Source organism: Camelina sativa, chromosome 2, assembly GCF_000633955.1.
Source record: "Camelina sativa cultivar DH55 chromosome 2, Cs, whole genome shotgun sequence".
Classification (NCBI taxonomy): Eukaryota; Viridiplantae; Streptophyta; class Magnoliopsida; order Brassicales; family Brassicaceae; genus Camelina; species Camelina sativa.
This window is the reverse complement of record NC_025686.1, coordinates 28,890,204-28,916,008: the sequence shown is the minus strand read 5'-3', so window position 1 is coordinate 28,916,008 and position 25,805 is coordinate 28,890,204. Positions and strand designations below refer to the sequence as shown.

Below are 25,805 nucleotides of genomic sequence, written 5' to 3'. Positions count from 1 at the left end.
CCATATCTTATTTACAAATTTTCGTTCCAATAATTATATTTATCTAAATATTTATGGCTTTTCAACTATATATATATATATTTGTCTCTTATTAGATAACTAATTAGTAAAATATTGTTTGCTGACACAAAGTTTTTGTTTCATGCTGAATCTAAATAATATGAACTTTAATATCTAATATCCAACATTATTTTATAATGTAACTAAATATTTTAGAAATGATTATAGTAATATTAATATTTAATCGTTGTCAAAAAAAAAAAAAAAATTTAATCAACTTTAATTATGTAACTTACAGTTGTGTTTATTTATCTTAAATCTTTGTAAATATGTTTTTTAAAATTTAACTATTCAATATTTGATTTTTAGAAGTTGTGTATTTTTTTTTCTAATTTTTGGTTATAAACTTTTACTCAAGATGAAATTTATTTTTATCAAAATGTTGCATTTACTTATTATAATCTTTTGTTTGATACTTTCACTTAAATTCACTTCATCATAATATTTGTTTATTAATAATAATAATAAAAATAAAAATAAATGTTATAATACTTGTTACTCTTTACTATAATTTTCATAAAATATCTTATACTTATAATACATACAAAAAAAATTATAATGTTGCTTCTATTTATTATGACTTTTCATTTAATAACTTTTAACTAAGCATCCAATAAATGTTTGTCCAATCTTCTTCTTCCTCCTAACTCAGTGTCGTAATTCAACGATTAGCTGTTCGCCTAAGCCGATTTTACGGTGGTTGCGGACGGCTCGAGGGACTACGTAATGATCAGGGAAGCGGTTGCTGAGTTTCCTAAGACAACAACTACACATGTAGTTGTATACGTCAAAGAGGGAGTATATATGGAGAACGTCATCTTGTCTCGAGACAAGGTGAAAATTTACGATGATGGTAATTTCAAAACGACCGACAGCGGTGTTCCAGAACTGCAGCACTATGCTACAACAGCCACTTTTGGGACAGGTGGTAACTGTCACAGCACAAGCCGCCATTGATCGAGAAAGCAACACCGGTTTCTCCATCACACATAGTAAAATCATACCATACGACGGTAATTTCAGAGTATATCTAGGACGTCCATGGAAGAGCTACGCTAGAGTCATTGTCATGCATACCGAGTTGAGTTGGCTGGCTTGGAACAACTTAACGGATCCTCCTCCTCTGATAGTAACATTGGGAGAATACCAAAACTATGGACCGGGTTCCGACGGGACTAAGAGAGTCAATTGGATTGGAAATATTCTGGTAACGACAGAAGAGGAGACGAAGAAGTTTTTGTTGATGAGTTTCTGAACCAAAAAAGGTTGTAAAACTGAAAAAAATATTGACAAAAATATTATTAATATTAATTTTTTAAAAAGCAAACAATATAATAAAAATAAGTAAAACATAAGCAAAATATAAATAAAATATAAGTAAAATATTAAAATATTAGAAAAATATATATCAGTATATCAGTATATAGTTAGTAATATATTTTGGAATAATGGAGTACAGCCGACTCATATAGTAGTCTTCATAATCATCTTGACAGTCACTCATGCTAGTAATAATAATAATAATAATAATAATAATAATAATAATAATAATAATAAGAAAAGATAATCCCCAAGGTTTTGAAGAAATGGATATTTTTACTATTTAGAAACGTTTAGCATAGTCTTTTAATAAAATCTAAATGAATATTCGCGCTATGCGCGTACTTATAGTTTACTGTTTTTTACACAATTTTGCTTTTTTATGTAGAGTTTATCTTTGTTTTTTTAATTGTGAAAAATATAATTTTGATGTTGATTTTTTTTAATATTCCAAATATTTTTTTCTCCTTTTGTAATTGCATTATTATATACAGGCATGTACAATTTTGTTATGAGAGCTTAAACATTCTATAATTCTTGTCTAAAACTTCTAAAAAAATATTCTAAATGAAAGCTTAATCTAAGGATGCATATTTTGTAATAAAGAGTTTTTTGGTTGAATAAATTTTACATTCATTAAAAAAAACTTAAGTATTTAGATTTATTTATAATTAAGCTTCTCAATTATATACTATGAAATACTAACATTTTCTTTTATCAAGATTGCAGCTTGACTAACTCTTTAATTAAGATATACATCTTCCTTTCATGTTATCTCTTCAATTTCTTGAATATAACTCTATAGTTTTTTTTAATAAGAATTTCATTGAATTTTCTTTTTGACAACTTCTAAATGTTAAAATATGAAAACCCCCTTCCTCTTTGTCTATGTATTTTTCTAAATTAACATTCTACTGTTTTCTTCAATTATCTTCCATTTGATAGTGAACAAAACTCCATCTTCTTCACATATAATTTTTTATATATATAATATATTTTTTTAAGGACAAACTTTCATGAATTTCTCCACAGTATTAACAAATATCTTTATCGCTGCTGCAACTCTTCAAACTATTGACAAAATTGTAACTTATAAACCACATGTCCACAAATTCATGGTTTACGCCAAGAGAAAGAAGTGACTCTATGATTCAATTCTGATGCTTTTTTTGTCTTTTGGTAATGCATCTACTTTCTTGGGACATGTTATAAGCTTTTCTAAAGTAAATATTAAAATTATTTTTGTGATATAAAAAAAGACTAAAAGACATGAAAAATGTTTTATATTCCTTTTAGTTTAGGTCTCTTTGCTTTTAATGAGAATAGACATGTGACACTCTTTCCACTGTTGATATGTCACTGAATGAGTTGGCCATCTTTCATAATATACATTTTTTAACTTTTTGTCCCAAATACGATATGTTAGTTGGAAATTAAAGTCTGAAAATATTGCAAAAACGCTAAAATAGTATATAGATCATAGTTCCGAAACAATATCAGATTTTAGTAAAATGTACAATACACACTCAAACATATAAAGCCAAAAGAAATATAAAACTCAATGATACGTATACGTCCATGCCAAACAAATGCATGAAACTGAAGCGTTGTTCATGATATATTGATATATAAAGATAGATTTGATTAATAAGCATGGTTAACCCTCCGGCAGATGCGTCGGATCTCTCCCTTCACGCCAGTCAACGGTGAGATATTTCCCATCTTCACCATCGATTTAGCAAACTGCTCGAAGAAGGCCTCTTGATTCTCAGCGTATAGCATCACAAGCTCCTTCGACTCTCTGTTCTTTGTGAACAGAATCTCATCCGAACTCAATAGACCTTTGTACATGATCAAGTTCTTGAAGTAGTGGTTGTCGAACTTGAACGGTGTCACCAAGTCGAGGAAGAAGAGGTTCTGGTCACCCCCGGATCTCGGACATCGTTTGCGCAACAGGGTTGCATAGTATTGGCTTAGGGTCAGATCAGGCTTCCCGTTACCGGACTGGTTGTATAACCTCTGCCGGAAACTCGTGCACCTCGAGTTTCCTATGGTGTGACTTCCTGCGAATCAAACATGTTATGGGATTTATTTATAAGCAAGCTTTTTAATTAACATTGGTTAATTAAGATGGATGGATAGATATATTACCGGAGAGGGAGACAAGATCGACGAGATCGAGTCCTTGACGCTTGAACTTAGTGAGGATGGTTTGAAAAGTGTTGTTTGGAGCAGGAATGTCATTGTTGGAACCACTCAAGCTTGCTCCTCTCGCGTCTCTTCTTCCTAGAGGTACTTCCCAGCTTGGTCCACCCGTCTGTGTATATATATATATTTGTTCATTTTTCCAATTTGATGATAACGCTCATATAATTTTGTGTGTGGTGAATTGTGATGACTTACAATGGCAGTTGAGTCTCTAGCGGCTAGAGCCAAGATATCAGCGCAAGAAACTGTTTCAGGACACTCTTGTTCTAAGGCTTGTTTGATTTCCTCGATGAGTTCGAAACCACGAGCTGAGTCACGGTTAGGGTTTGATCGTTTCTCGCTGATTATGGTTCCACTGCTGTCCAATAGTATCGAAGCATCACATCCCTGCAGTGCCAAACATAACGAGAAAAATATGTTAAAAGTTATTTAAAATTTTATCGTATGGTGTTAAACCTTATGAAAGTTTGCTAAGCTTCAGACCTTGACGAAACAATCATGGAAATGGAGCCTGAGCAAGGAGGCAGGCATGCGAGGATCCTGTGCGAATGCTTTAGCCACAATGGACTGAACAATCTCTTGGGCTTTAGGACACGAGTGGTCGTAGAACTGCGGAAAGAGATAGCCGCCAGTTCCATATGCTTTGGAACACAAACAAAGAGGAGATAATGCAATGAGAGAGAGAGCTGCAATAAAGATGTTTAATGACCTAGCCATTTTTTGGGATATTTTTTTTCTTTCGATGACTCCTTGTGTTTAATCAACTCGGTTTCTTGTAATTGGTGATTGTGTGTGATGCAAAGGATTTCATATATAGAGTAGACTTTGTGGACATTTGAGAAAGAGGTTGGAGTTGGTAACTAATTGTAGCTGTATATTGGATTAGATGGATACATTAGTTGATCTTTAAGGATTGGTATAAATACAAGATTTGTTAAGACTTTTTATTCATTAATTAAAAGCTACTCATGTATGCCCACTTTATGTACCTCATATGCAGTTGTTGTATGGGATATTTGTTACATGTACTGACTAGGAACATTAGTATTAAAACGTATACAGTATTTTGCTTTTAATAAATTTATACCAACCTGAAAAGATATTCCTACTGATTTGTGATATTAAATGGAGAGGTTAGCATGAAGAGTAAGCTACGCTAAACACTTGCCCTTGTAGGGGGTTTTACTTGGTTGACCATTAACCAAATAAATAGTCAAAGAAATAATCTCTACTATTATTTTGAAACACAGTTTATGGACTAAACCTTCGTTTTGTAAGAAATTATAAGGGTATGCCATTGGAGTTATAACCAAATATTCGATTTTTTAAAGGGTAACGACGAAATTTCACATCCCCTCTAAACGGATAAACACGCGGGTCGAAATAACCCGGTAATCTAACCCGGTTTTATGTTATAATCTCAGTCGTTCATTGCCTAATTTTTTTAAAATCCTGACCGTATATTTTGAGATCTTTTTAATCTTAGTCGTCCATTACTCTGTCAATATTAAAATAAGAAACAAAACCCTAACCCGAAATTTCTTTTTCTCTGTCGCCTCTCTCTCCTTTAGCAGAAGAGTGGACGATGATGTTCTGGGATTGAGCTTCACCAAGGAGAAAGCAAAGGCAGCAAAGCAGTACGTAAAGATATCGACACTCTCTCTTTCTTTTTTTCTCCCTAATTGCTTCTTATTCTATTGTACGTCCACTAATAGATATGTAAGATCTATTTTGATTTCAAGTCATTGTTTGGGCGAAATTAGATCTTTTGAGCTTGATTCTCTCTCAATTTGAAAGGATAGTATGTTTGATTTTGAAACGATTAGGATGAGTATGATTTGTGATATTGTCGTTTGTTCATTGGATGTAGTTTTTTTATGATGATGATACAGGAGATTTCTTGCTATTTTGATCTGGAGCTTGGGAAAATCAAGACTAAACGTTTTGCTGCAAGAGAGTGTAATGGTGGACGACATGATTGGCACAACAGGTGAGTTATAAGTCTGTATCTTCTGCATATAAATTTGTAAACACTCTCCGTTCTGCTTAGATACTTATGTTTAAACATATTAGGAACCATAAGCAAAGGTGTGGCTCTGTCACTTATGCTTAAAGATAGCTTACGTATCTGATCCTCATACTGTGGTAAGTGTAATCTTATTGGCTTAGTGTTTGTAAACGTTTTGTTCGTAAAATTCATTTGTTTAACTTAAAAGAAGATATGAAAGTTTTATTTATGATGTTTAGGAACAGGAAGAGGTAGGTCAAAAACTTTATCCCAAACAAAAAGCGGGTCTTCTACTAATGTTTTTGATGAAGTTTGGAATCAATGGTGAGTATTGGATCTGTTGATGATGAAATTCAGTTAGTGATGTGAATTTCTTTAAGTTCGTTAGTCTTGGAAAGATTGATCGAATGAATAGTTATCATCATAATCACTTAAGATATTCCCCCACATTCTCACTATATTTGATGCTTTGTTCCTTTGAATAGGAAAAGCATGCGTTTTAAGAACTCAGTTTCGGATATGTTGATTTGGAGGTGATAGCTATACAACAGGTCAAGAGTTCAATTAAAGAGAGGTGTTGACATTGTTGTTAGAATCCTTGGTCGTATGAAGGTACGTTTCTCTCTCTCTCTCTCTCTTTTTATGCAAACATAAAAAATTGTAATTTAAAATTTTAAAATTTTGGTTGATATATGCATTTCTCCACTGAACGTCTTATATATGCTAAGTTGAGGTTCTCTTTTTACTTGCTGGTGGCTGTAGTGGATGCTTCAAATTCCTGGGGTAACCAGTTACATGGGATCCATTGGAAATGATAAATACAAAGAGGCAATGAAGAAGGATGTACAACAGCTGGTGTCAATGTAAGTTGATTCTCTGGTGTTTTTTATTATTATTTGAGTCCATGTACAGCAGGTGGTTGGTTTCTCTATGAGGATAGTATAAAGTTATCGGTTATAGTAAAATTTCGTAATAACAGTAAATTAAGATGACATATGTTTTTTTTGTCAGGTTCACCATCATGAAGATGAGTCGTTATCAACCGGAACTTGCGGTATTTGTGTTGTTAATGGAGAAAAATCTTTTNAATAAAGATGTTTAATGACCTAGCCATTTTTTGGGATATTTTTTTTCTTTCGATGACTCCTTGTGTTTAATCAACTCGGTTTCTTGTAATTGGTGATTGTGTGTGATGCAAAGGATTTCATATATAGAGTAGACTTTGTGGACATTTGAGAAAGAGGTTGGAGTTGGTAACTAATTGTAGCTGTATATTGGATTAGATGGATACATTAGTTGATCTTTAAGGATTGGTATGAATACAAGATTTGTTAAGACTTTTTATTCATTAATTAAAAGCTACTCATGTATGCCCACTTTATGTACCTCATATGCAGTTGTTGTATGGGATATTTGTTACATGTACTGACTAGGAACATTAGTATTAAAACGTATACAGTATTTTGCTTTTAATAAATTTATACCAACCTGAAAAGATATTCCTACTGATTTGTGATATTAAATGGAGAGGTTAGCATGAAGAGTAAGCTACGCTAAACACTTGCCCTTGTAGGGGGTTTTACTTGGTTGACCATTAACCAAATAAATAGTCAAAGAAATAATCTCTACTATTATTTTGAAACACAGTTTATGGACTAAACCTTCGTTTTGTAAGAAATTATAAGGGTATGCCATTGGAGTTATAACCAAATATTCGATTTTTTAAAGGGTAACGACGAAATTTCACATCCCCTCTAAACGGATAAACACGCGGGTCGAAATAACCCGGTAATCTAACCCGGTTTTATGTTATAATCTCAATCGTTTATTGCCTAATTTTTTTAAAATCCTGACCGTATATTTTGAGATCTTTTTAATCTTAGTCGTCCATTACTCTGTCAATATTAAAATAAGAAACAAAACCCTAACCCAAAATTTCTTTTTCTCTGTCGCCTCTCTCTCTTTTAGCAGAAGAGTGGACGATGATGTTCTGGGATTGAGCTTCACCAAGGAGAAAGCAAAGGCAGCAAAGCAGTACGTAAAGATATCGACACTCTCTCTTTCTTTTTTTCTCCCTAATTGCTTCTTATTCTATTGTACGTCCACTAATAGATATGTAAGATCTATTTTGATTTCAAGTCATTGTTTGGGCGAAATTAGATCTTTTGAGCTTGATTCTCTCTCAATTTGAAAGGATAGTATGTTTGATTTTGAAACGATTAGGATGAGTATGATTTGTGATATTGTCGTTTGTTCATTGGATGTAGTTTTTTTATGATGATGATACAGGAGATTTCTTGCTATTTTGATCTGGAGCTTGGGAAAATCAAGACTAAACGTTTTGCTGCAAGAGAGTGTAATGGTGGACGACATGATTGGCACAACAGGTGAGTTATAAGTCTGTATCTTCTGCATATAAATTTGTAAACACTCTCCGTTCTGCTTAGATACTTATGTTTAAACATATTAGGAACCATAAGCAAAGGTGTGGCTCTGTCACTTATGCTTAAAGATAGCTTACGTATCTGATCCTCATACTGTGGTAAGTGTAATCTTATTGGCTTAGTGTTTGTAAACGTTTTGTTCGTAAAATTCATTTGTTTAACTTAAAAGAAGATATGAAAGTTTTATTTATGATGTTTAGGAACAGGAAGAGGTAGGTCAAAAACTTTATCCCAAACAAAAAGCGGGTCTTCTACTAATGTTTTTGATGAAGTTTGGAATCAATGGTGAGTATTGGATCTGTTGATGATGAAATTCAGTTAGTGATGTGAATTTCTTTAAGTTCGTTAGTCTTGGAAAGATTGATCGAATGAATAGTTATCATCATAATCACTTAAGATATTCCCCCACATTCTCACTATATTTGATGCTTTGTTCCTTTGAATAGGAAAAGCATGCGTTTTAAGAACTCAGTTTCGGATATGTTGATTTGGAGGTGATAGCTATACAACAGGTCAAGAGTTCAATTAAAGAGAGGTGTTGACATTGTTGTTAGAATCCTTGGTCGTATGAAGGTACGTTTCTCTCTCTCTCTCTCTCTTTTTATGCAAACATAAAAAATTGTAATTTAAAATTTTAAAATTTTGGTTGATATATGCATTTCTCCACTGAACGTCTTATATATGCTAAGTTGAGGTTCTCTTTTTACTTGCTGGTGGCTGTAGTGGATGCTTCAAATTCCTGGGGTAACCAGTTACATGGGATCCATTGGAAATGATAAATACAAAGAGGCAATGAAGAAGGATGTACAACAGCTGGTGTCAATGTAAGTTGATTCTCTGGTGTTTTTTATTATTATTTGAGTCCATGTACAGCAGGTGGTTGGTTTCTCTATGAGGATAGTATAAAGTTATCGGTTATAGTAAAATTTCGTAATAACAGTAAATTAAGATGACATATGTTTTTTTTGTCAGGTTCACCATCATGAAGATGAGTCGTCATCAACCGGAACTTGCGGTATTTATGTTGTTAATGGAGAAAAATCTTTTCAATGGTCTTGGAAAACCAGCAGAAAAATTGAAATGATGCACTACGCTAAGTGAGTTTATTTTTGGTTGTTTTAAAAGTTATTGTAAGTTTGAAGCAATAATAGGTTGTTTGGTCTTAAAGTTAAGCTTAGATAGTAGCTATATTGTGCCTCTAAGATTAACCGCTGAACTCAAGATCAGAGATGATACTTCTCTATTCTGTTTTCCATATTATCCGCTCTGTACCTCAAAATTAGAATTTTAGTAATTTAGTCAGTTTTGTTTTCTAGAATTTTAAATGAGCTTTACCTTTATCAAAATTTTTTGAGATTTCCAACTGATGAAAGTATCATTAGCTTATCGATCTTGTGGTCACCGAGAGGTTTGCTCTACATGTGTCGTTCGTCTCCGTTTCGTCCTTAGGGATCCTATATGTTGTATCTGTAAGACCGAGTCTCCTATCTTCTTCGTCACCAAGGGTGATTAATCACTGTTTACTCTTCAATTGTATCTATGTTACCAATGTTATCGCAATTATCTTTTATTTTCATCTAATAATATAAAACTTTGGCTGAGATTATTTCTTCTATTACAATTACTTAAATAGTGAAGAACTTTTTGTAAATTTTTCAACTTTGTCTAACTCAATAGTTCATCTATGTCTCCCACTGAATTGCTGATAAGGGATTTTATGATTACAATTTGCAGGCATTGGGTGATTATACAAGGACAAAAAATGATTCTCCACATTGCTCTTCATTTGAAGTTACTGTTCTTTAACCATTTTTTTTCCTTATGATTATTCTCTTTCAGGTAAACTGTGTGACTGTGTTTCCCAGAAGTTTAGAAACGGATCACAGAGAGATGATGAATAACTCGGTGCTGCTTTGATTTATCTCAAGAGATTTTAGTTACTGTATAAGCTCTATTTTGCAATGGGATAGTTTGGAGGCGCTTGTGAAATTGTGGAAGAGAAGGATGATGAAGTAAGATTGCCAAAACATTCCGGGAGATATGGTAAATCTGTTATGGGATCATCGAGTAAAGATTCGGAGCGGAAGCCGCGAGAGTATCATGGCTCTCTTGAGTATGACATTGATAAGCTTTTTCAGTCTATTTCTGTGAAACCATCATCAACGAGGTTGATGAGTTCTTCTTTCCATCTTTGGAATGTTACTGTCAATCGGTGGGATGTGTTTTAGTCTTGATGATGTGAATAAGGATTTCTTCTTAGTCTAATGCAAGACTATTGTTGCTGGCCTAGAAGTTTTGTAGTGAATCATAGTTAGTTAAGGGGATAAAGGTGTAAAGCTGAGCTAGGTGAAAGTGTCACGGTATTGGTTGGCGATTAGGTCAGATGACTAAGCATATGTACTGTAAAAATTTCAATCTTTGATAAATTGCAGGCGATGGAAGGAAACAAACACATGAAGAGCATTGCCTGTTTGTTGAATCCTTTTTTACTTTATATGCTTAGCTTGAGCATAATGTTACGCATAAACTCTCTTCTTTTTCTGTAATTCCTAAGGTCCGATTGTACTTTCATTTACTTTGTACTCTATGTAGCTTTGAACCAAAAAGAACTTGATTATTTATTATTATCACACGTTACGAAGTGTTACGATTGTACTTTCGTTTAAGTACAATGTACTCTCTTCTTGACATGTAACATATGTTTTTTATGTATTATTTTCTAGCTCTAAATATATCTAATAAATTAGAAAGAGTGATTTATTCATATGTAAGCGGTATGAAGCAGACATACTATTTACTCACGCGAACGCATGACATATTTCATATTTGACATATTTAACAGTTTTACCTTGAGGCTTGAGCCACTTTAAAATGTACATTTTGGGGAAAATTAGAATGTATGTAGAAATCTTATCCCACATGTCAATCTTTTAAAATGTTTAAATCATTTAATTTGCATAAAAACGACAAAATTTCAGCCTATGCAAGTATATTAGAGGATACGAAATGCAACGGAAATGGACGGGATGAGACGTGAAGAGATGGGACAAGACGTGTTTCCTGTTCCAAAATCTAACTAAAATCAAAGTGAAATATGATATTCTAATTTAACAGCTCTAAGCAAACTATGAAAGATATTTTGATTAGTTTGAAAATATATAAGTAAATCACTTAACATTTTTAACAAACACGGGATGTGTTTGGTTTTTAGGGATATCATAAAAACACTAAATAATTTCAACCATAATCGAATCAAAAGATTTAAAAAACACTAAATAATTCCAACTGAAATCGAATCAAAAGACGGATTGAAAATCTTTAATCATAAGATTAATTTTTTCTTACAAATATACTCTTAATATAATCAGAAACATATTAATGTTTATGCACATAATTTCATATCAGAACATGTAAATAAAATTATGATTAAAATTTCAGTCTATTTGTGGAATTGCGATGAGAAATAGGGGAGAAATGACAGAAATGGGTAATTCATATAATAGAAAACATTGTACTTAAACGATTTTTAAAAAATAGTTGAGTATATTTCATGTAAAGAACTACTTTGAGACTGGTATTTTGAAAATATTTTGAGATTTTTTGAGAATTAGAATTTCTACTAACTATATAAATTAAACATTCAAATGGAAATACATGTATTTTGTCTAAATTTCTTAGCTAAAATTCAATAATAACATTATTTTATGGGTAATTATTTAAAAGAGAATGGTTATGGGACATAAAATTTCTAACGGGATGGATCGGGACGGGATGGGATGGGATGGGACTGGACAAGATTTAACACCCTGTAACAAGATTATTTCAACATTTTCAACAAACATGAGTTGTGCTTGATTAGTATGAATGTATTGTAAGAAAATTTATATTTTCAGCTGATGAAAATGATGATAATGTTTATTTTCGGTATTGATTGTGGTATTCTACATATACACTAAAATATTGAAAACACCGTAAAAGAATGGCCAACTAATTTTTATGGAAAATACTAATATTATACAATTAAAAATTTTAAAGGGTTTATTATTTAACTTAATATATGTTTTATCACTGTTTTTGAAGTAATTTAATTTACTAATTAAGTACATATACTTTAAGAAACAATAATTAAATTTTGAGAAAAAATCCGGTCTATTTATAGTAGTAAGACAAGAAATAATATAGATAAACTGAAACGGGTAAGTCGAATAATGAAAAAAAAAAATTGAACATTTTTTTAAAGGGACATAAATTTTGGATAAAAGTATGAAATAAAAATATAGGTAGAAAAATTCAAAGGTCAAGCTTTCACTAATTTGGATAAGGATTGACTATGCAACATGTGATTAACCACTTTGGAACGAGCACATAGAAAATTTTGGTATTTTTGAAAACAATTATATAGTTTTTGAAATTATATTTTTTTTGGATAATTTCAACTAACTAAAAAACCTAAGGGGGGTGTATTCAAACCATGATTTTGGAGAATTTGATGGGATTTAGGAAATTTAGAATTTTGATAGATTTTAGGGAAATTCATATGATTTTCTGTAAAATTCTTTCAAATCCCACCTAAAACCATGAGATTTGGATTTCTGTATTTTTAACTAAACAAATCTTACAGAATCCTCCAGAATCCTAAAAATTATTAAAATCCTAATCCACAAAACTGTTTTCAATAACAGTGGATTTTAAAGTAGATTTTTAAATCATCAGTTCAATAACAAGAGATTTTAATGAATTTTAAAGTAGATTTTTAAATCATCAGTTTAATAACAGTGGATTTTAATAGACTTTTTAAAATTCATGATTGAATAACATAGAATTTGTAAATTTCACACAAATCACTTAAAATGTCAAGTTGAATACACCCCCTAATAATTAATGGAGAACTCTGGTATCCCGTCTAAATTTCTTACCCAATCTCTTTTAATAAATATTGTCTAACGAGAAATTATTTAAAAGAGAAAAAACATAAGACAAAAAAAAAGCTGATGGATACAGGATGAGACGAGAGACGGGATGAGACGAGATAGGACGAAAGGAGATAAAACGGGACACCAGGAGATGGGTTGGGACGTGTTTCCTGTTCCAAACTAAATACGTCTAAGTTTAAATTTTAATAATTTACAAGAAAATAGCATACATGTGCTATAACGTCCGGGTTAATATAATTCTTCGTCATTTTACGAATTTAAAATTTATATTAAAATGTTTTGTCCAATCATCTGTGCCAGAGGTAATCAGACAGATGTATACGATGTGAAGTAGAGGATAGAGACTAGAGGTAATTAGATATGAATGGAAGGGAGTATGTGTCACAGTCAATATCGTGCTCACTTAAATTAAATGTCAAAAATAAGTACATAGTACCAATAATTTGTTGAAAATGTGTAATAATCTGAATATAACTAATACAGTATTATTAATTTCAAATTATAATAAACATATTAGCCCGTGCAGTAGCACGGGTTACTACCTAGTGCTAATTATTTTGCAAGCAAACTAAATAATCTTTTGACTGATTGTGTGCTTAACAAATAGATACGGCTGATAAAGAGTACGACAAAGACATAACAAAACTGTAGATAATGACAAAATCATTGAGAAACAGCTTCAACTGCTCTCCCTCACAAAACCAATACCAACTATTTTCCTTTTCTTTTCGTGCAAATGTGACAAAGAAGAACAAGTCGGCATACAGAATTCGACTACGCGACGATGTATTTAGACTTTTTCAATATGTCTTTTCGTCATTTTCTCACGTCATTCATTATTCGTTTACATTACGTACATTTTTAAAAAAAGACAAATTTACAAATCTCGCTCCAATATTAATACTTCATAGGCCCAAGCATCAATTCTAATTCGGCTTATGGTAATGCCCAATCCAGTGGGAAAGCATAGCGAGTTCGAAAAAGGCCTAATCCAATATTAATTACGCAAACTGTCTTACTAATTGTTGTGTGTGTTGCTACAAGTCAGCAGTGCATGAGAAAAAGGCCTCAGTAGATTTATAGATATGAAATTACACATTTAGTTAAGTAATAGCTACACCGCTAAGCTGAGAAAACAAATAACAAGAAAGTAGATTTATAGATATGAAATTACATAAAACAGACATCTCAGAACATAAAAAGAGCCAGACGCTCATGACACACTCCTGTATCTCTCACCCACACACTCATACAAGCCAGCACACATCGCACGACGTACATACATAAAAAGCACACATACAACGACCAAATGCGACTGCGTCACAAACCCTCCTTATTTTATTAGTATTTAATATGTATACATGTTTGTGTAAAGCTTAACGGCCACCACCACCGGGAAGTTTCTCCTTAATCTTGTCCATCATCCCCTTCTTCTCGTGGTGCTCGCCACCATAACCGCTGGCATCGTATCCGGTGGTAGTTCCAGTTCCCATGCCACCCATTCCTTGAGCTTGATGACTAGATTGATCATGATGACCTGGCAACTTCTCCTTGATCTTTTGCGTTATTCCCTTCTTCCTCCTGCCTCCTTGTCCATCATCCTCCTATTATATATATAACATCAATTAGATGATCACACATCGTACAGTAATTAATACATCATAAAATCTTGTTTGTACACTTGATTCATACCGAGCTAGAGCTGGATCCAGATCCGGAGCGGTGAAGCATTCCTCCCAAGCCGCCACCACTTTCCTTGTGGAGTTGCTCTTGGCCGTGGTGCCTAGCTCCTCCGCCAGTTCCAAAGGCTTCGGTCCCGGTTCCGGTTCCGTATCCTTGGCCACCAGTTCCATAGGTACCCCCGGTGCCAGTTCCGTAACCTCCTCCGCCAGTGGCTCCTAGACCACCGTGTCCTCCGCTGCCAATTGGGTTTCCAAACTCGTCCAACTGCTGGATCGGGTTTCCATACTCGTCAGTGGCCTGACCTCCTGGACGGTTCTGGTAAGACGCCATCTTCTTCTTCTTATGTTAAGCAAATACTTTCACTATATAAGATTGAACTCTTTTTCTTTGGTGATATTTAGACTTTGATGAGTTTTGATTGATGAAGGTTCGTTAACGCATGGAAGGTAGCTTTATAGTCAGGTTTCGGATATGGATCAACTATTAAACTATTGAATCATAATTTGTAAAGGGACGCGTGGTAGCAGCAGAAAATGTCGGTTTGGTGATTGGACATACGTGTCCGTGAATAAACCGAACTGTTTTTAATCACTAAAAGAAATGGGAATTTTGATTTTTATTACCGAGCTTTCATGTGGATACCAAGTACGTGTTCATCACAATCCCATGACAGGGTGATGAATCTAGTTGGAAAGAAAACAAAAAAAAAAAAATATCTGTCTTCTTCCTTTGTGTCGGTACTAAACAGTAACACTAACGTAGAAACGAGACACGTAACTGTTGTCCTTGAAAACGATGAGACTTTGTTAATTATTTCCCATACACGTATGGTATACCCCATCCGTTCAAAGATTGAAAATTGGATGGGCCTGAGAAATTTGGGTTCCTATTCGGGCCAAGAATCATTTATTATGAAGGCCCATATAGTAAGATAGAGGCCTTACACAATCAAATCCAGTTATCAGAAAACGCTGCGTTTCAATGATACAGTCGATGGTGGTGTTCGTCAGGAGTTTCTCTCTCTCTGCACCAGATTTCAAATCCTTAATGTTAAAAGAAGAAGCTCTTCTCTTGACAAGAAAGAAGAAGGATACGAAGAACTGGGATTTCTAGGGTTGAATAAAAATTATTGAATAGGTTTGGTTAAAAAGATGGATCCAGATGCGGTGAAGTCGACCCTATCGAATCTGGCATTCGGGAATGTATTGGCGGCAGCTGCTAGAGATTATAAAAAGGTAATTCTTTTTCCATAGATTCTTTCTTAGATCTCGATTTAACGTTTATTTGGGTGAGCCATTTAACAGAGATGGAGATGAATTTTTTAGGACACCTTGTGCTAGATGATGAATTGATGATTTTTGTTACCATGGCTGGGTGTGCAGGAAGTTCTTGCAAATGAAAAGGCGCAAGGTTCAAGACCTGTCAACGAGGAGGTTGATCTTGACGAACTGATGGATGTAAGTACAAATCAAATGAGAACATGTTGTTATGCTTCTCTTCTTTTTTTTCTAATCTATGGGAGACTTGCTGAGTTGCTCATGTTGTGTAGGATCCAGAGCTTGAAAAATTGCACGCTGATAGAATTGCAGCACTCAAGGTTCAACTTCACCATCCATATCTTGTTTTGGATTGGTTTAACTCTTCTAACTTCTTCATTAGTTAGTATGAAACTATGAACTAACCCCTAAGATATGATGTCCGGACAGAGAGAAGTGGAAAAGAGAGAAGCATTCAAAAGGCAAGGACACGGTGAATTCCGAGAAGTTAGCGAAGGTGACTTCTTGGGTGAAGTCACTAGGAGTGACAAAGTTATATGTCACTTCTACCACAAGGAATTCTACCGTTGCAAGTAAGTTGCAATACTTCTCTAGTCTCTCTCAGTCACATCACTTTTGTTTTGGTCTTTGATATGCGAATATCAAGTACTGAAGCTATGCGCTTAAACATTGTAGGATAATGGACAAGCATCTGAAGACCCTTGCACCTAGACATGTGGACACAAAGTTCATTAAGATGGACGCAGAGGTCAGTAATCCTCTTGATTAACATTTCAATTTGTGGGTGTTAGCTCTTCTAATACTTGGGAGACTTTATCAATGTAGAACGCTCCCTTCTTCGTCACCAAGCTTGCGATCAAGACTTTGCCCTGTGTTATCCTTTTTAGGTCAATCTTACATTTTCACTCACTTGCGCTCCCTTCTTTTTTTTTTTAACGCAATTGGGTCTCTTGGGAGTTTAAACTAATGAAAACACGAATGTTGGAATCATTATTCTTCAGCAAGGGTATCGCCATGGATAGGCTTGTAGGGTTTCAAGATCTAGGTGCCAAGGACGATTTCTCCACTACGAAGCTGGAGAACCTTCTGGTTAGAAAAGGTTGAAGCTGAACCAATCTCTCACATTCTGATTATTTGCTACTTATGATATTACAGCTTTGATCATTTAACCATTTTTCTTTCTTTTTTCACAGGAATGCTTAGCGAAAAGAAAAAAGTGGAAGATGATGAAGACTATGAGTTTCAAGAAAGCATACGTCGGTCCGTTAGGTCTTCGGCTAATGTCGACTCTGATTCTGATTGATCTCATGGCAAGATCTCGAAGCCGTTTTGTGTTTGTTTTTGCCGCTGCTTTTGTTTGTATTGTTTTGTTTATGAATCTTAAGGTTTCATTTCTATAATGGGGAAACTCGTTCTATAATTTTCTCAAACAAACCTATTGATCTTTATTAAGTAAGATAAGAAAACATCAAGTAGGCAACCAAAGAAAAGAGATGCTGCAGTCATGAGGAGAAGAAACCAAACCATAATAGAAAGCCATGCACTAAACGGAAACATCTGCCACACCACAAACGTGCAAATATACAAGAAGCACCAAAAGGAAAAGGTCTGTAATTGAGCTATACTTCACTTCACTTCATCGCTATGGATTTGTATTTTTGAACAGTGCTTGTTATAGCTTGTTCTACAGGTAGCCTTTCCATGCTTGATGCTCCATAGAAGCCATGGACACAACCCTGTGTTCTCTTCAACACAAACTCTGCCTCTTCTGGACCCGATATTGGACCTACATACAAGAAGCTTACTACATAAAACTCTTATCAAACAATGACTGTAGGATTCGAGAAGTTACTATAATTATACCTCCATGACAGAGGACGATGATGTCTGGGTTGAATCTACGAGCAGCATCTGCAATAGCTTGTACACGAACAACGCTTTCTTCCATTGACACTGCGGTTTTCGCCCCAATATTTCCAGATGTCGTTAGACCCATGTGTGCTACTATTATATCAGCTCCCGCTTTCGCCATTTCTTCTCCTTCTTTGGGGTTGAAAGCATATGGAGTGGTCAATAGCCCCATCTTATGCGCTTCTGAGATCATTTGAACTTCTAGGCTGCAGTATCAGACTAGTTTAAGTGGAAATTTAAACAATCCGTATAAAAAAGTGATTTCTTGAAAGGGGCTGCTTTTTGTAGCTTACCCATATCCCATTCCAGTCTCCTCAAGATTTTGTCTAAAATTACCATCAAAGAGACCTACAGTTGGAAAGTTCTGGACACCAACGAACCCAATGGACTCCAACTGCTTCAGAAAATAGACCATACGTCGAAATGGATCTGTTGCGCACACCCCAGCAAGAACAGGCACCGACTTCACTACCTGCACGTTGGATTTGACATATGAAGCGACAGGTTTTAGAGAGAAAATGTTTGAGTAACTAACAGAAGCAACTGGAACGATATGCAAGTTTCTTGGGTAAATGAATAAAGAAACTGACGGGTAAAACTTCATTCGCCATTTCAAGCACGACTGCATTGGCATCAGCAAATGGAAGCAAGCCTGCTAAGGATCCTCTTCCAGCCATCCGAAAACGTCCAGAGTTGTATATCACTATCAAGTCAATCCCACCAGCTTCCTCAAACTTTGCAGATATTCCCGTACCAGCACCTCCCCCGATTATTGGTATTCCCTTCTCAATTTGATCTCTCAAACGTCCCAAAATGGTCTGAGTTCGTTCCAAGGTTTCTGGAGCCAGTGATGATAAGTCAGTTTTCTAATTCCAACATGCAAGTTCCGTATCAAAATGACTAGAACCACCTATTGATCTGGTCGTTAGTGTACTGATCATTACGATAGGGAAGGGCAAGAGAAACCTGGTTTTGCATTGGGGAAATCTGTAGGACTGTATGGAATCCTTTCAGGCCTCAACCCCGTCTTAGATATGTGTCCATCATCATGCTCTCCAGTACTAGTTTTAGTCGAAGCCGTTTCAGAGGGTTTGATTTGTGAGTAGGTTTTAGGACAAATCTCAAGAAATGAAGCAACCAATGCATCTGCAAACTCAGGGTCATTGATGTGATGTGGATAAACATTGACCTGTCAAAATACACAACATTTCAATACCTGAAAGTAGATGACGCAAAACAAAACACTAGTGCACGGAAAATATAGAAAATACCTGTCTCTCTTCCTTTGTTTGAATGAGCTTCTGCAGTTCATTTATGAGCGCACCAGTTGCTTCCGGATCACAGAAAGGTTTCCCTGGCGCATCCAGTGCAGAGACACCTTTCTCTGGGAGACAAACCCTAACATTTGATGTTGATTTGTTCAGTTTATCTGCAATAAACCTTGCAAATACTTTATTCTCTTCTGCTGTTGTTCGAATGAGCGAAACCTGCCAAAGAAAAACAAGATAACTCAAAAAAAAAAAACAGATGCTAATAGAAAAGACAACTTAACATTATACAGATTCCTCACCTGTTCATTGTGAACATGAATCTTTCTTGTTTGGAATTGTGAAGGAATAGTATCTTTACCACCAAAGTTGACCATATCTAAGGCTCCTACACTTAAAACCAACGGTATTCCTTTTTCTATGGTGATATCAAAACGGGAACTATCGCATGCCATCACACCTCCAACTACATGGTCTGCAACCTCGGTTGTTGTAATATCCATTACTCCCTACGGAAGGAACAAGTAAAAGAAACTTAAAAAAAGAAGAAACCAATGCCACAGGCACAACATCTCAACGAATCTCGACGAATGGGGAAAATAGAAAAACCTGTATAAGCCCTTCTTTAACCAAAGATTCCATGGCTCTGCCGCCAACACCGGTGGCATGAAAGACAAGTGTCTCATAACCTTCTCTAGTTAATCTATCCTGGACTGCATTTACACATGAAGTTGTCACACCGAACATGGTTATACCCACAGTACATTTCCCGTTCTCACTTGAGGAGCTTCTAAACATCTCAAGCCTCCCGAGTACCATACCCGCAAAAGAAGCCCCAGCGTTTGAAAATACTAACCTGCTAACACTGTTGATACCACATACATCTACCACAGAAGGAAATAAAACCAAATCTGAGGTCCCAACATAAGGCTCGGTTTGACCACTAGCCACAGTGGATACAATGACCTTGGGAATCCCAATGGGGAGAGACCTAAAGGCTGAGGATATCAGCGAGGTTCCTCCACTTCCGCCAAGACCTATAACCCCAGCAAGGGAATTTTCCTCAACCGCTTGCCTAAGAAAACTCTCAAGGCATTTGCTCATGATACCAACAGCCTCGCCTCTATCATCGGGAAGTTTCAGAGGTTTTGTCTCCTGGTTCGATCCAGAATAACATGAGAGAAGTTGTTCTCTTGTTACAAATGCAAATTCAGCTACATTCTCGATCTGCTTATGATCAGTACCCGCCGAAACATCCACAATCACAACCTCAACCTGTTGTTGTTAATTCCACAATTAAAAACGGCGAAATTGAGAGACTGAGACTAAAATACAATCATCAAGGTGATGAATGAGGTTCTGTTCTGCGTCGGAGGAACTAATCTCATACCTTGGAAGATGAGTTGTTTGAGAATGCGCCGATATTTGAACGCACTGATCCAGCAAGGAATCGTAGCTCATCAAGCTTGGTATCGACGGTTCCTACACAATACACTCGATAACTAGTTTCGTTTGCCGCCATCTTCGTTTCCACAGATCAAAATCCTCCAGATCCAAAAACAAACACTCGACTAGTTACGTTAGTGATTGATATCTCTAATTTTTGACTTTTGAATTTTGAAGCTCAATAATTTGTCTCTGTCGGTTGGTGACGTTTCCAGATTTTACTTTTTTGTATATTGCGTATTTTCCCCCAACTTTCGATTATTAAGTTATTCAGCCGAAATTTATGTTTTATAACAGATTTACCCGATAAGTTTGTTTATTACCAAAATTTCCCATGTTGCTTTATTTATTACGACCAAAGTATATACTAATATGTTTGTTTATTACAAAATACCCATGTTGCTTTATTTATTATAGAGAACGTCCTATTTATTGAGGAAATTATTTCCCATCTACCCTAGAGTTATGTTCTTTTCTTCTTGTAGGTGAGTGATTTCGTTATGGGTCAAAGTAAAGATGTTGGAGCTGATCGGACCACTTACATAAATAACATTTACTTGGTTTCTATATCTAAATGAAATTCGAATAAGAAATATAAAAGTGAATAATTATTTTCGAATCAAAGAAACGACTAGGGAAACAGTCGTTTTGTTCGTGCAGCTAGTATGTTGGGATACGTGATATGCAAACTTGTTAAACAACGTGTCCATAACGTCAACTCCGAAGTGAGCTACAAGCAACGATTCACTGACCGCTCTTATACATTTGGCCTCTTTTTCTCCTGCTTTAGATTTCTGTGAGTGTAACTTATAGTCCTCGTCGTAGTTACTCTGGTGAAGATCAAATCCATGAATCTCCAAGTCATTGATCTCGAAGGAGCCTTCTTTTCGAATCATTTCGATTGCTTCTTCTTTGCTCGGATCATAAAACGGCATGTTGAAAGGACCAACCTTCGATGCACTCACAAGACCCTATAATTGTGGATCATTAAAAAGATGGACGTTGTTAAAATCAACATACAGTATTTTAAATGTCGAAAATATTGGTATTTTTATATGTTACCTACCTCACTGACTAGGTCGCGCAGAGAAGTGGATAACAACGTCCAAAAGTGACAACAATCCCTGTGCAAAGGATCATCAATAGTTTCTCTGCCGATGAAAGTAAGAACCATGCGTCCATTCCAAACCATCTCCTCAGAACGCATTTTCAGAAATGTTGTAAAGTCACTTTGAAATTGAGTCAAATAAGCCTTGTATGTACTTGGAGGACTTGAAGCTGTTATGTACACACACGAGGTATCCTTCTCGAGTCCTTTGGGAACCTTACAAGCTCACAGTTCCATCATTGTTATAACCTTTACTTAATTATGAGCAAAATTTAACTAAGCAAGCAAGTAATTATAAGTAGCTGCCTGACCTTAGAGAGCCAATGGAGGCTGTAAGATGAATGTACAAAATGGAGGCTCTTGCTGGGAAATAGCCTCGAGTAGAAGGAACCTGAGACGAAGCACAAACCTTTGCTTTTGACAATCTTGTTGAAAAAAGCTATGAACTTGAATGTCGTGTTGAAATCATTGCATGGAAGATCATTAAGACAACAATCAATCTCCGGTAGCTTTTGGTTACATTGTTGACATAACACAGTGATCGTGTTCACGATCTCGGACATCGTCAAGAACGTGTTTTGTCCAGTAGCACATCCCAAATCAGCTACTTTAATGTAATTAGGAAAGTTTAAGTTTTTCATCATTCCTTGTGTGTTCTTAACCAAAACCGGTTTGACCTTCCGTATAACTCTTTTCTAAATAAGAAAATGAAGGATTAGATATATATAAGTAATTTTTGTTTTGCATGGATATTAATGAAAAACAATTATATGTAATATGGAAGGAAACCTGAAGAAGAGAATTGGTGGAGTAACTGTTATCTCCATCTCCACCACTCATACTAAGAGCTTTCACAAAAGGGTACCTACCGCTTCTCTCATCATTTCCATTATATTTTTCAGTACCACTCTTACCGTTACACCTGCATCACAAATATATATACATCGATGTCAATTCAACATACACAATAACACAGTACACACATGCATATGCCATCTATTGGGAGAGAAAACCTCGAGGAACGATTAATGGTGTTTATGAAAATTGAATCAACGTCTTCCATTAAGTATTAAGTTGTGTCAAGAAATAAGTTTTGTTGTTTTGGGAAGCTACGAAACTTTAGGGAGGCTATGAGCTTAAGATACTTCGCACAATTAATTTTATAGAGGTGGGTGGGAATTTAATGTTTAAAGGTGTGGTCACTGGTATAGAAGATGTATTCTTTTCGCATTTCCTTTTCAATTGATTTAATCATTTACAAAATATTATAGTTGTTTTCAAAATTTTAGATAAAGTTCTTCCTAAGACTAATGTTTCGCAGTCTGATTGGAGTAATCCTTAGTAGGACATAACAAATTTGGTGTTTTGCTGTGGAGTGTGGAGTAGCCCTTGATGTGAACATAGCAAACGTAAAACATGCCGACTGCCGAGTAGCTGTAAAACATTATTACCCGAATGTTATCATTGAGATTAAAGTCATCTTAAAATTAACATATAAAAACTGTCGGTCGATGTGTATCAGAGAAACTCGAATTCTTTTAGTAAAGACGAAACAATATATAACAGCAAACTAGATTTTAACCCGCGGTATACCGCGGAACTATATTTTTAAAAATAAAATAAAAATCTAAATTTTTAGTCGATTAAATAAATATATATATATATGACTAATGTTTTGTAAATTTTAAATGTATATTCTTATATCTATATATTATTTAGGTTTACCGGTTTAAAAATTTAGGTTTATCAGTTTAAATTGTTAAATTCAGAATATAACTCGTGATATAACATAACACTGCTTGTTTATTTACATAATCGTAATTTAATAAACTCAATTAGATATGCCTAATATTCTAAGTCGATGGTGTTAACAAAATAATGAACTGATGATTTACTAACAATTAATGATATAATTTTTAGTTTTTATTAATACACAAACTCATCCCGCTACATACCAAACACAATTTTTCTTTCTTGCTTAAGTAAGACATGCATGTTTTTCAAAATCCAAACAACGAAAAATGCAAAAAAAATATAGTTACATTAATTTTATATATTTTATGATGATTTAAAGCAAGTAAACTAAATAAATCAAACAAAGAGGATAGGAAAATCATAATTTTAATTAAAAAATATTATTTTATATTTCAAACAAAATCTTTTAATTGTGTTTGGTTATAAGGATAGTAAAGAGTTATTTGAAGATATTGTAATTAATTTAATTAGATATTGTAAGTAGTCATTGATTGATTATTGAGATATTTTAGGAATTTTTGTTTAGCCTAAAATATTGGTTTTAAATTCTAATTTAAAATTTAATGATAATGGCATTTCTTGTAAATAAGTAGCAACTCTAGGATTTATTTGTTAAATGTCTCCAAAAATATATATATAGATGCATGCAACTTTGATCTGTAATCTTTCATGTTTTGTCCTAAACAGCGCCATGCTCAGACTAATTATGGTTTAGGTTTAGGGCGGATAAAAATTTATGGCCTTTGTTATTAAAAATATTTTTTTTAAAGTATTATTTTAAAGACAACAACAACAATGATCATAAGATAAAAAAAAATAGTATAAACCAAAAAAATTCTATCTTTTTTTCCTAAAATAATTCTAAGACACAATTCCAAAAGACATTTCCTTTATTCTTAATTATTCATTTTATTAATTGTCTTCCATTAGTATTCTTATACAGTTATACTATACTTATAACTATAAACGTAATTACTTTATGTGCAGAAATTTCTTTAATTTATACATAAAACATATTTATTTTATTATAATAACATAATGTCATGGACTTTTCAAACAAAACACCACTTTGCATTATTACATACACATTTATACTATCAACTTAAATAAATATAAACTAGATTGGAAAAACATGTGGCCTAATAAATTTAAAAATTTTGGTGGCTTAGGGCAAATGCCATTTCCTCTTCGCCTTACGCACGGCACTGGTCCTAAATGTCACTGACATGCATAACACCTAACTGGGTTTCCCCAACCATCACGGTTGGTTAAAATATTAATTGTCATGCAAATAAAGTGTATCTGTCATTTGCACTGTATCAAATTTTAGCCACTGAGTTTTATTTTATGGTACGCGACGTTCAATTCAGTGTCTTTTTTATCAATCCGACATGCATGGTTTTAATAGCTTTTTAAAAATTAAAATAGTAACAGTTTTTTTTTCATTTTTGTTACAAATTTAGTTAAAAGATCAGATCAGATGGAAATACTGAAATTGCCTCTTTGATATATATTTCTTCAACTTTTCTAGATGAATTTTAGCTTGGACATACGATCAACAACAACAAGGAATTAGTATGGATCATATCACGGCATTTCTATGCTCTTTATAATAGTTTCAACTTAACCCATACAACTAAAAGACGACAGTCTCATATCCGCAGCAAAAGCTTACTCCTAAACAAATCATGATGAAGTGGGCTTTGGGCCTCGCTTTACATGCCTATTAAATTAAGGATCTATCTCTTCCATGATCAGTGGCAACATTATAAAACTCTGTTTGGACAATGATCTAGTAATAGTATATAGGGATAATAGGTTTTTTTAATTATTTTTAATCTGTGTGAAAAAATTTAAACGAAACTGATTTAATTTGAAACAGGTGAAGTTTTTGGTTAGACATTTTCTAGATTTGTGTGCTCATTATCATTGCCATATACATGAAATCGTACTGGTTTTGTGGAACCCAATAAGCATCCGAATATGCGCAGTGCTCTTAATTAGTTTTCAATGTTGAAAATGCTTGGCAGCGCAGAATCATAGTTTTAGTTATTAATTATTACTAGGTGATACCCGTGCTACAGCACGAGATTATATATTTTGTTAGTTATTTTTTTTGTAATTTGTATTTTTGTAATATAGTTTTTTATTTTAATTTATTTTCTTTGTTTATATAGTATTTATTTGTATATTTGAGGTTATACAGTAAATTGGAAATCCTAATAGAGTAAATAGTTTGTAAAATGTAGTTTTTCACGGAAACAGACACACCACAATAGTAGATAGTACGTAGTTTTGTAAGAGAATAGACACTCCGCAATATCGGATAATAGTTTTGTAAGAGGATAGACACACCCTGCTTCCATGGCTTAATTTATAGTTT

The 25,805-nt window shown here is 34.2% G+C and overlaps 6 protein-coding genes and 1 long non-coding RNA gene across 16 annotated transcripts; 3 read left to right on the top strand and 4 right to left on the bottom strand.

Annotated features, from left to right (window-relative positions):
* Window positions 911-1,315, top strand: LOC109127166 (pectinesterase 3-like). The gene has a single exon (XM_019231522.1). It carries the CDS (start codon window positions 911-913, stop codon window positions 1,313-1,315), a length of 405 nt encoding a protein of 134 aa, XP_019087067.1.
* LOC104745884 (peroxidase 72-like) lies at window positions 2,864-6,790 on the bottom strand. 2 transcript variants are annotated; one of them, XM_010467256.1, is made up of 5 exons: window positions 6,693-6,790; window positions 4,072-4,287; window positions 3,784-3,975; window positions 3,532-3,697; window positions 2,864-3,443 (listed from the first exon to the last, which is right to left on the bottom strand). In XM_010467256.1, exons 1-5 carry the CDS (start codon window positions 6,708-6,710, stop codon window positions 3,025-3,027), a joined length of 1,011 nt encoding a protein of 336 aa, XP_010465558.1. In that variant the 5' UTR covers window positions 6,711-6,790; the 3' UTR covers window positions 2,864-3,024. The 2 variants fall into 2 exon arrangements, with proteins under 2 accessions (XP_010465558.1, XP_010465566.1); XM_010467264.2 differs by having other exon boundaries at window positions 4,072-4,297; window positions 6,703-6,783.
* On the top strand, window positions 5,115-10,672 carry LOC104745898. 8 transcript variants are annotated; one of them, XR_760790.2, is made up of 8 exons: window positions 7,519-7,630; window positions 7,886-7,983; window positions 8,067-8,138; window positions 8,241-8,325; window positions 8,487-8,613; window positions 8,764-8,864; window positions 9,013-9,137; window positions 9,880-10,672. It is a non-coding gene; the product is annotated as an uncharacterized LOC104745898 (long non-coding RNA). The 8 variants fall into 8 exon arrangements; XR_760789.2 differs by having other exon boundaries at window positions 9,775-10,672; XR_760792.2 differs by lacking the exons at window positions 7,519-7,630; window positions 7,886-7,983; window positions 8,067-8,138; ... (1 more) ...; window positions 8,487-8,613; window positions 8,764-8,864 and adding exons at window positions 5,115-5,225; window positions 5,481-5,578; window positions 5,662-5,733; ... (1 more) ...; window positions 6,082-6,208; window positions 6,359-6,459 and having other exon boundaries at window positions 9,013-10,672.
* LOC104745875 (dehydrin Rab18-like) lies at window positions 14,103-15,099 on the bottom strand. The gene is made up of 2 exons (XM_010467244.1): window positions 14,667-15,099; window positions 14,103-14,578 (listed from the first exon to the last, which is right to left on the bottom strand). The coding sequence occupies exons 1-2, from the start codon at window positions 14,985-14,987 to the stop codon at window positions 14,351-14,353; spliced, it is 549 nt and encodes a 182-aa protein (XP_010465546.1). The 5' UTR covers window positions 14,988-15,099; the 3' UTR covers window positions 14,103-14,350.
* Window positions 15,660-17,354, top strand: LOC104745866 (thioredoxin domain-containing protein PLP3B). Its single transcript, XM_010467232.1, has 8 exons — window positions 15,660-15,892; window positions 16,040-16,114; window positions 16,207-16,254; window positions 16,364-16,506; window positions 16,610-16,682; window positions 16,760-16,821; window positions 16,936-17,033; window positions 17,128-17,354. Exons 1-8 carry the CDS (start codon window positions 15,809-15,811, stop codon window positions 17,235-17,237), a joined length of 693 nt encoding a protein of 230 aa, XP_010465534.1. The 5' UTR covers window positions 15,660-15,808; the 3' UTR covers window positions 17,238-17,354.
* On the bottom strand, window positions 17,360-20,765 carry LOC104745855 (UPF0261 protein mll9388-like). The gene is made up of 9 exons (XM_010467222.2): window positions 20,504-20,765; window positions 19,723-20,388; window positions 19,416-19,622; window positions 19,117-19,332; window positions 18,812-19,034; window positions 18,436-18,683; window positions 18,139-18,317; window positions 17,798-18,051; window positions 17,360-17,720 (listed from the first exon to the last, which is right to left on the bottom strand). The coding sequence occupies exons 1-9, from the start codon at window positions 20,633-20,635 to the stop codon at window positions 17,566-17,568; spliced, it is 2,280 nt and encodes a 759-aa protein (XP_010465524.1). The 5' UTR covers window positions 20,636-20,765; the 3' UTR covers window positions 17,360-17,565.
* On the bottom strand, window positions 20,973-22,813 carry LOC104745842 (salicylate/benzoate carboxyl methyltransferase-like). Of its 2 annotated transcripts, XM_010467202.2 has the most exons (5): window positions 22,681-22,813; window positions 22,457-22,589; window positions 21,979-22,362; window positions 21,626-21,883; window positions 20,975-21,530 (listed from the first exon to the last, which is right to left on the bottom strand). In XM_010467202.2, exons 1-5 carry the CDS (start codon window positions 22,728-22,730, stop codon window positions 21,168-21,170), a joined length of 1,188 nt encoding a protein of 395 aa, XP_010465504.1. In that variant the 5' UTR covers window positions 22,731-22,813; the 3' UTR covers window positions 20,975-21,167. The 2 variants fall into 2 exon arrangements, with proteins under 2 accessions (XP_010465513.1, XP_010465504.1); XM_010467211.2 differs by having other exon boundaries at window positions 20,973-21,530; window positions 21,979-22,357; window positions 22,457-22,774.

Coding starts and splice junctions, on each gene's coding strand:
- LOC109127166 (XM_019231522.1), top strand. CDS start 911: ATGGTAATTTCAAAACGACCGACAGCGGTGTTCCAGAACTGCAGCACT.
- LOC104745884 (XM_010467256.1), bottom strand. Junction 3,976..4,071: donor TCCATGATTGTTTCGTCAAG/GTCTGAAGCTTA, acceptor TTGGCACTGCAG/GGATGTGATGCTTCGATACT. Junction 3,444..3,531: donor CGATCTTGTCTCCCTCTCCG/GTAATATATCTA, acceptor TTTGATTCGCAG/GAAGTCACACCATAGGAAAC.
- LOC104745875 (XM_010467244.1), bottom strand. CDS start 14,987: ATGGCGTCTTACCAGAACCGTCCAGGAGGTCAGGCCACTGACGAGTAT. Junction 14,579..14,666: donor CTGGATCCAGCTCTAGCTCG/GTATGAATCAAG, acceptor TATATATAATAG/GAGGATGATGGACAAGGAGG.
- LOC104745866 (XM_010467232.1), top strand. CDS start 15,809: ATGGATCCAGATGCGGTGAAGTCGACCCTATCGAATCTGGCATTCGGG. Junction 16,507..16,609: donor AAGGAATTCTACCGTTGCAA/GTAAGTTGCAAT, acceptor TAAACATTGTAG/GATAATGGACAAGCATCTGA. Junction 16,683..16,759: donor TCATTAAGATGGACGCAGAG/GTCAGTAATCCT, acceptor TTATCAATGTAG/AACGCTCCCTTCTTCGTCAC.
- LOC104745855 (XM_010467222.2), bottom strand. CDS start 20,635: ATGGCGGCAAACGAAACTAGTTATCGAGTGTATTGTGTAGGAACCGTC. Junction 19,623..19,722: donor TTAAAGAAGGGCTTATACAG/GTTTTTCTATTT, acceptor TTCCTTCCGTAG/GGAGTAATGGATATTACAAC. Junction 18,684..18,811: donor TTTCCCCAATGCAAAACCAG/GTTTCTCTTGCC, acceptor CACTGGCTCCAG/AAACCTTGGAACGAACTCAG.
- LOC104745842 (XM_010467202.2), bottom strand. CDS start 22,730: ATGGAAGACGTTGATTCAATTTTCATAAACACCATTAATCGTTCCTCG. Junction 21,884..21,978: donor GCCTCCATTGGCTCTCTAAG/GTCAGGCAGCTA, acceptor TGAGCTTGTAAG/GTTCCCAAAGGACTCGAGAA. Junction 21,531..21,625: donor TGCGCGACCTAGTCAGTGAG/GTAGGTAACATA, acceptor CCACAATTATAG/GGTCTTGTGAGTGCATCGAA.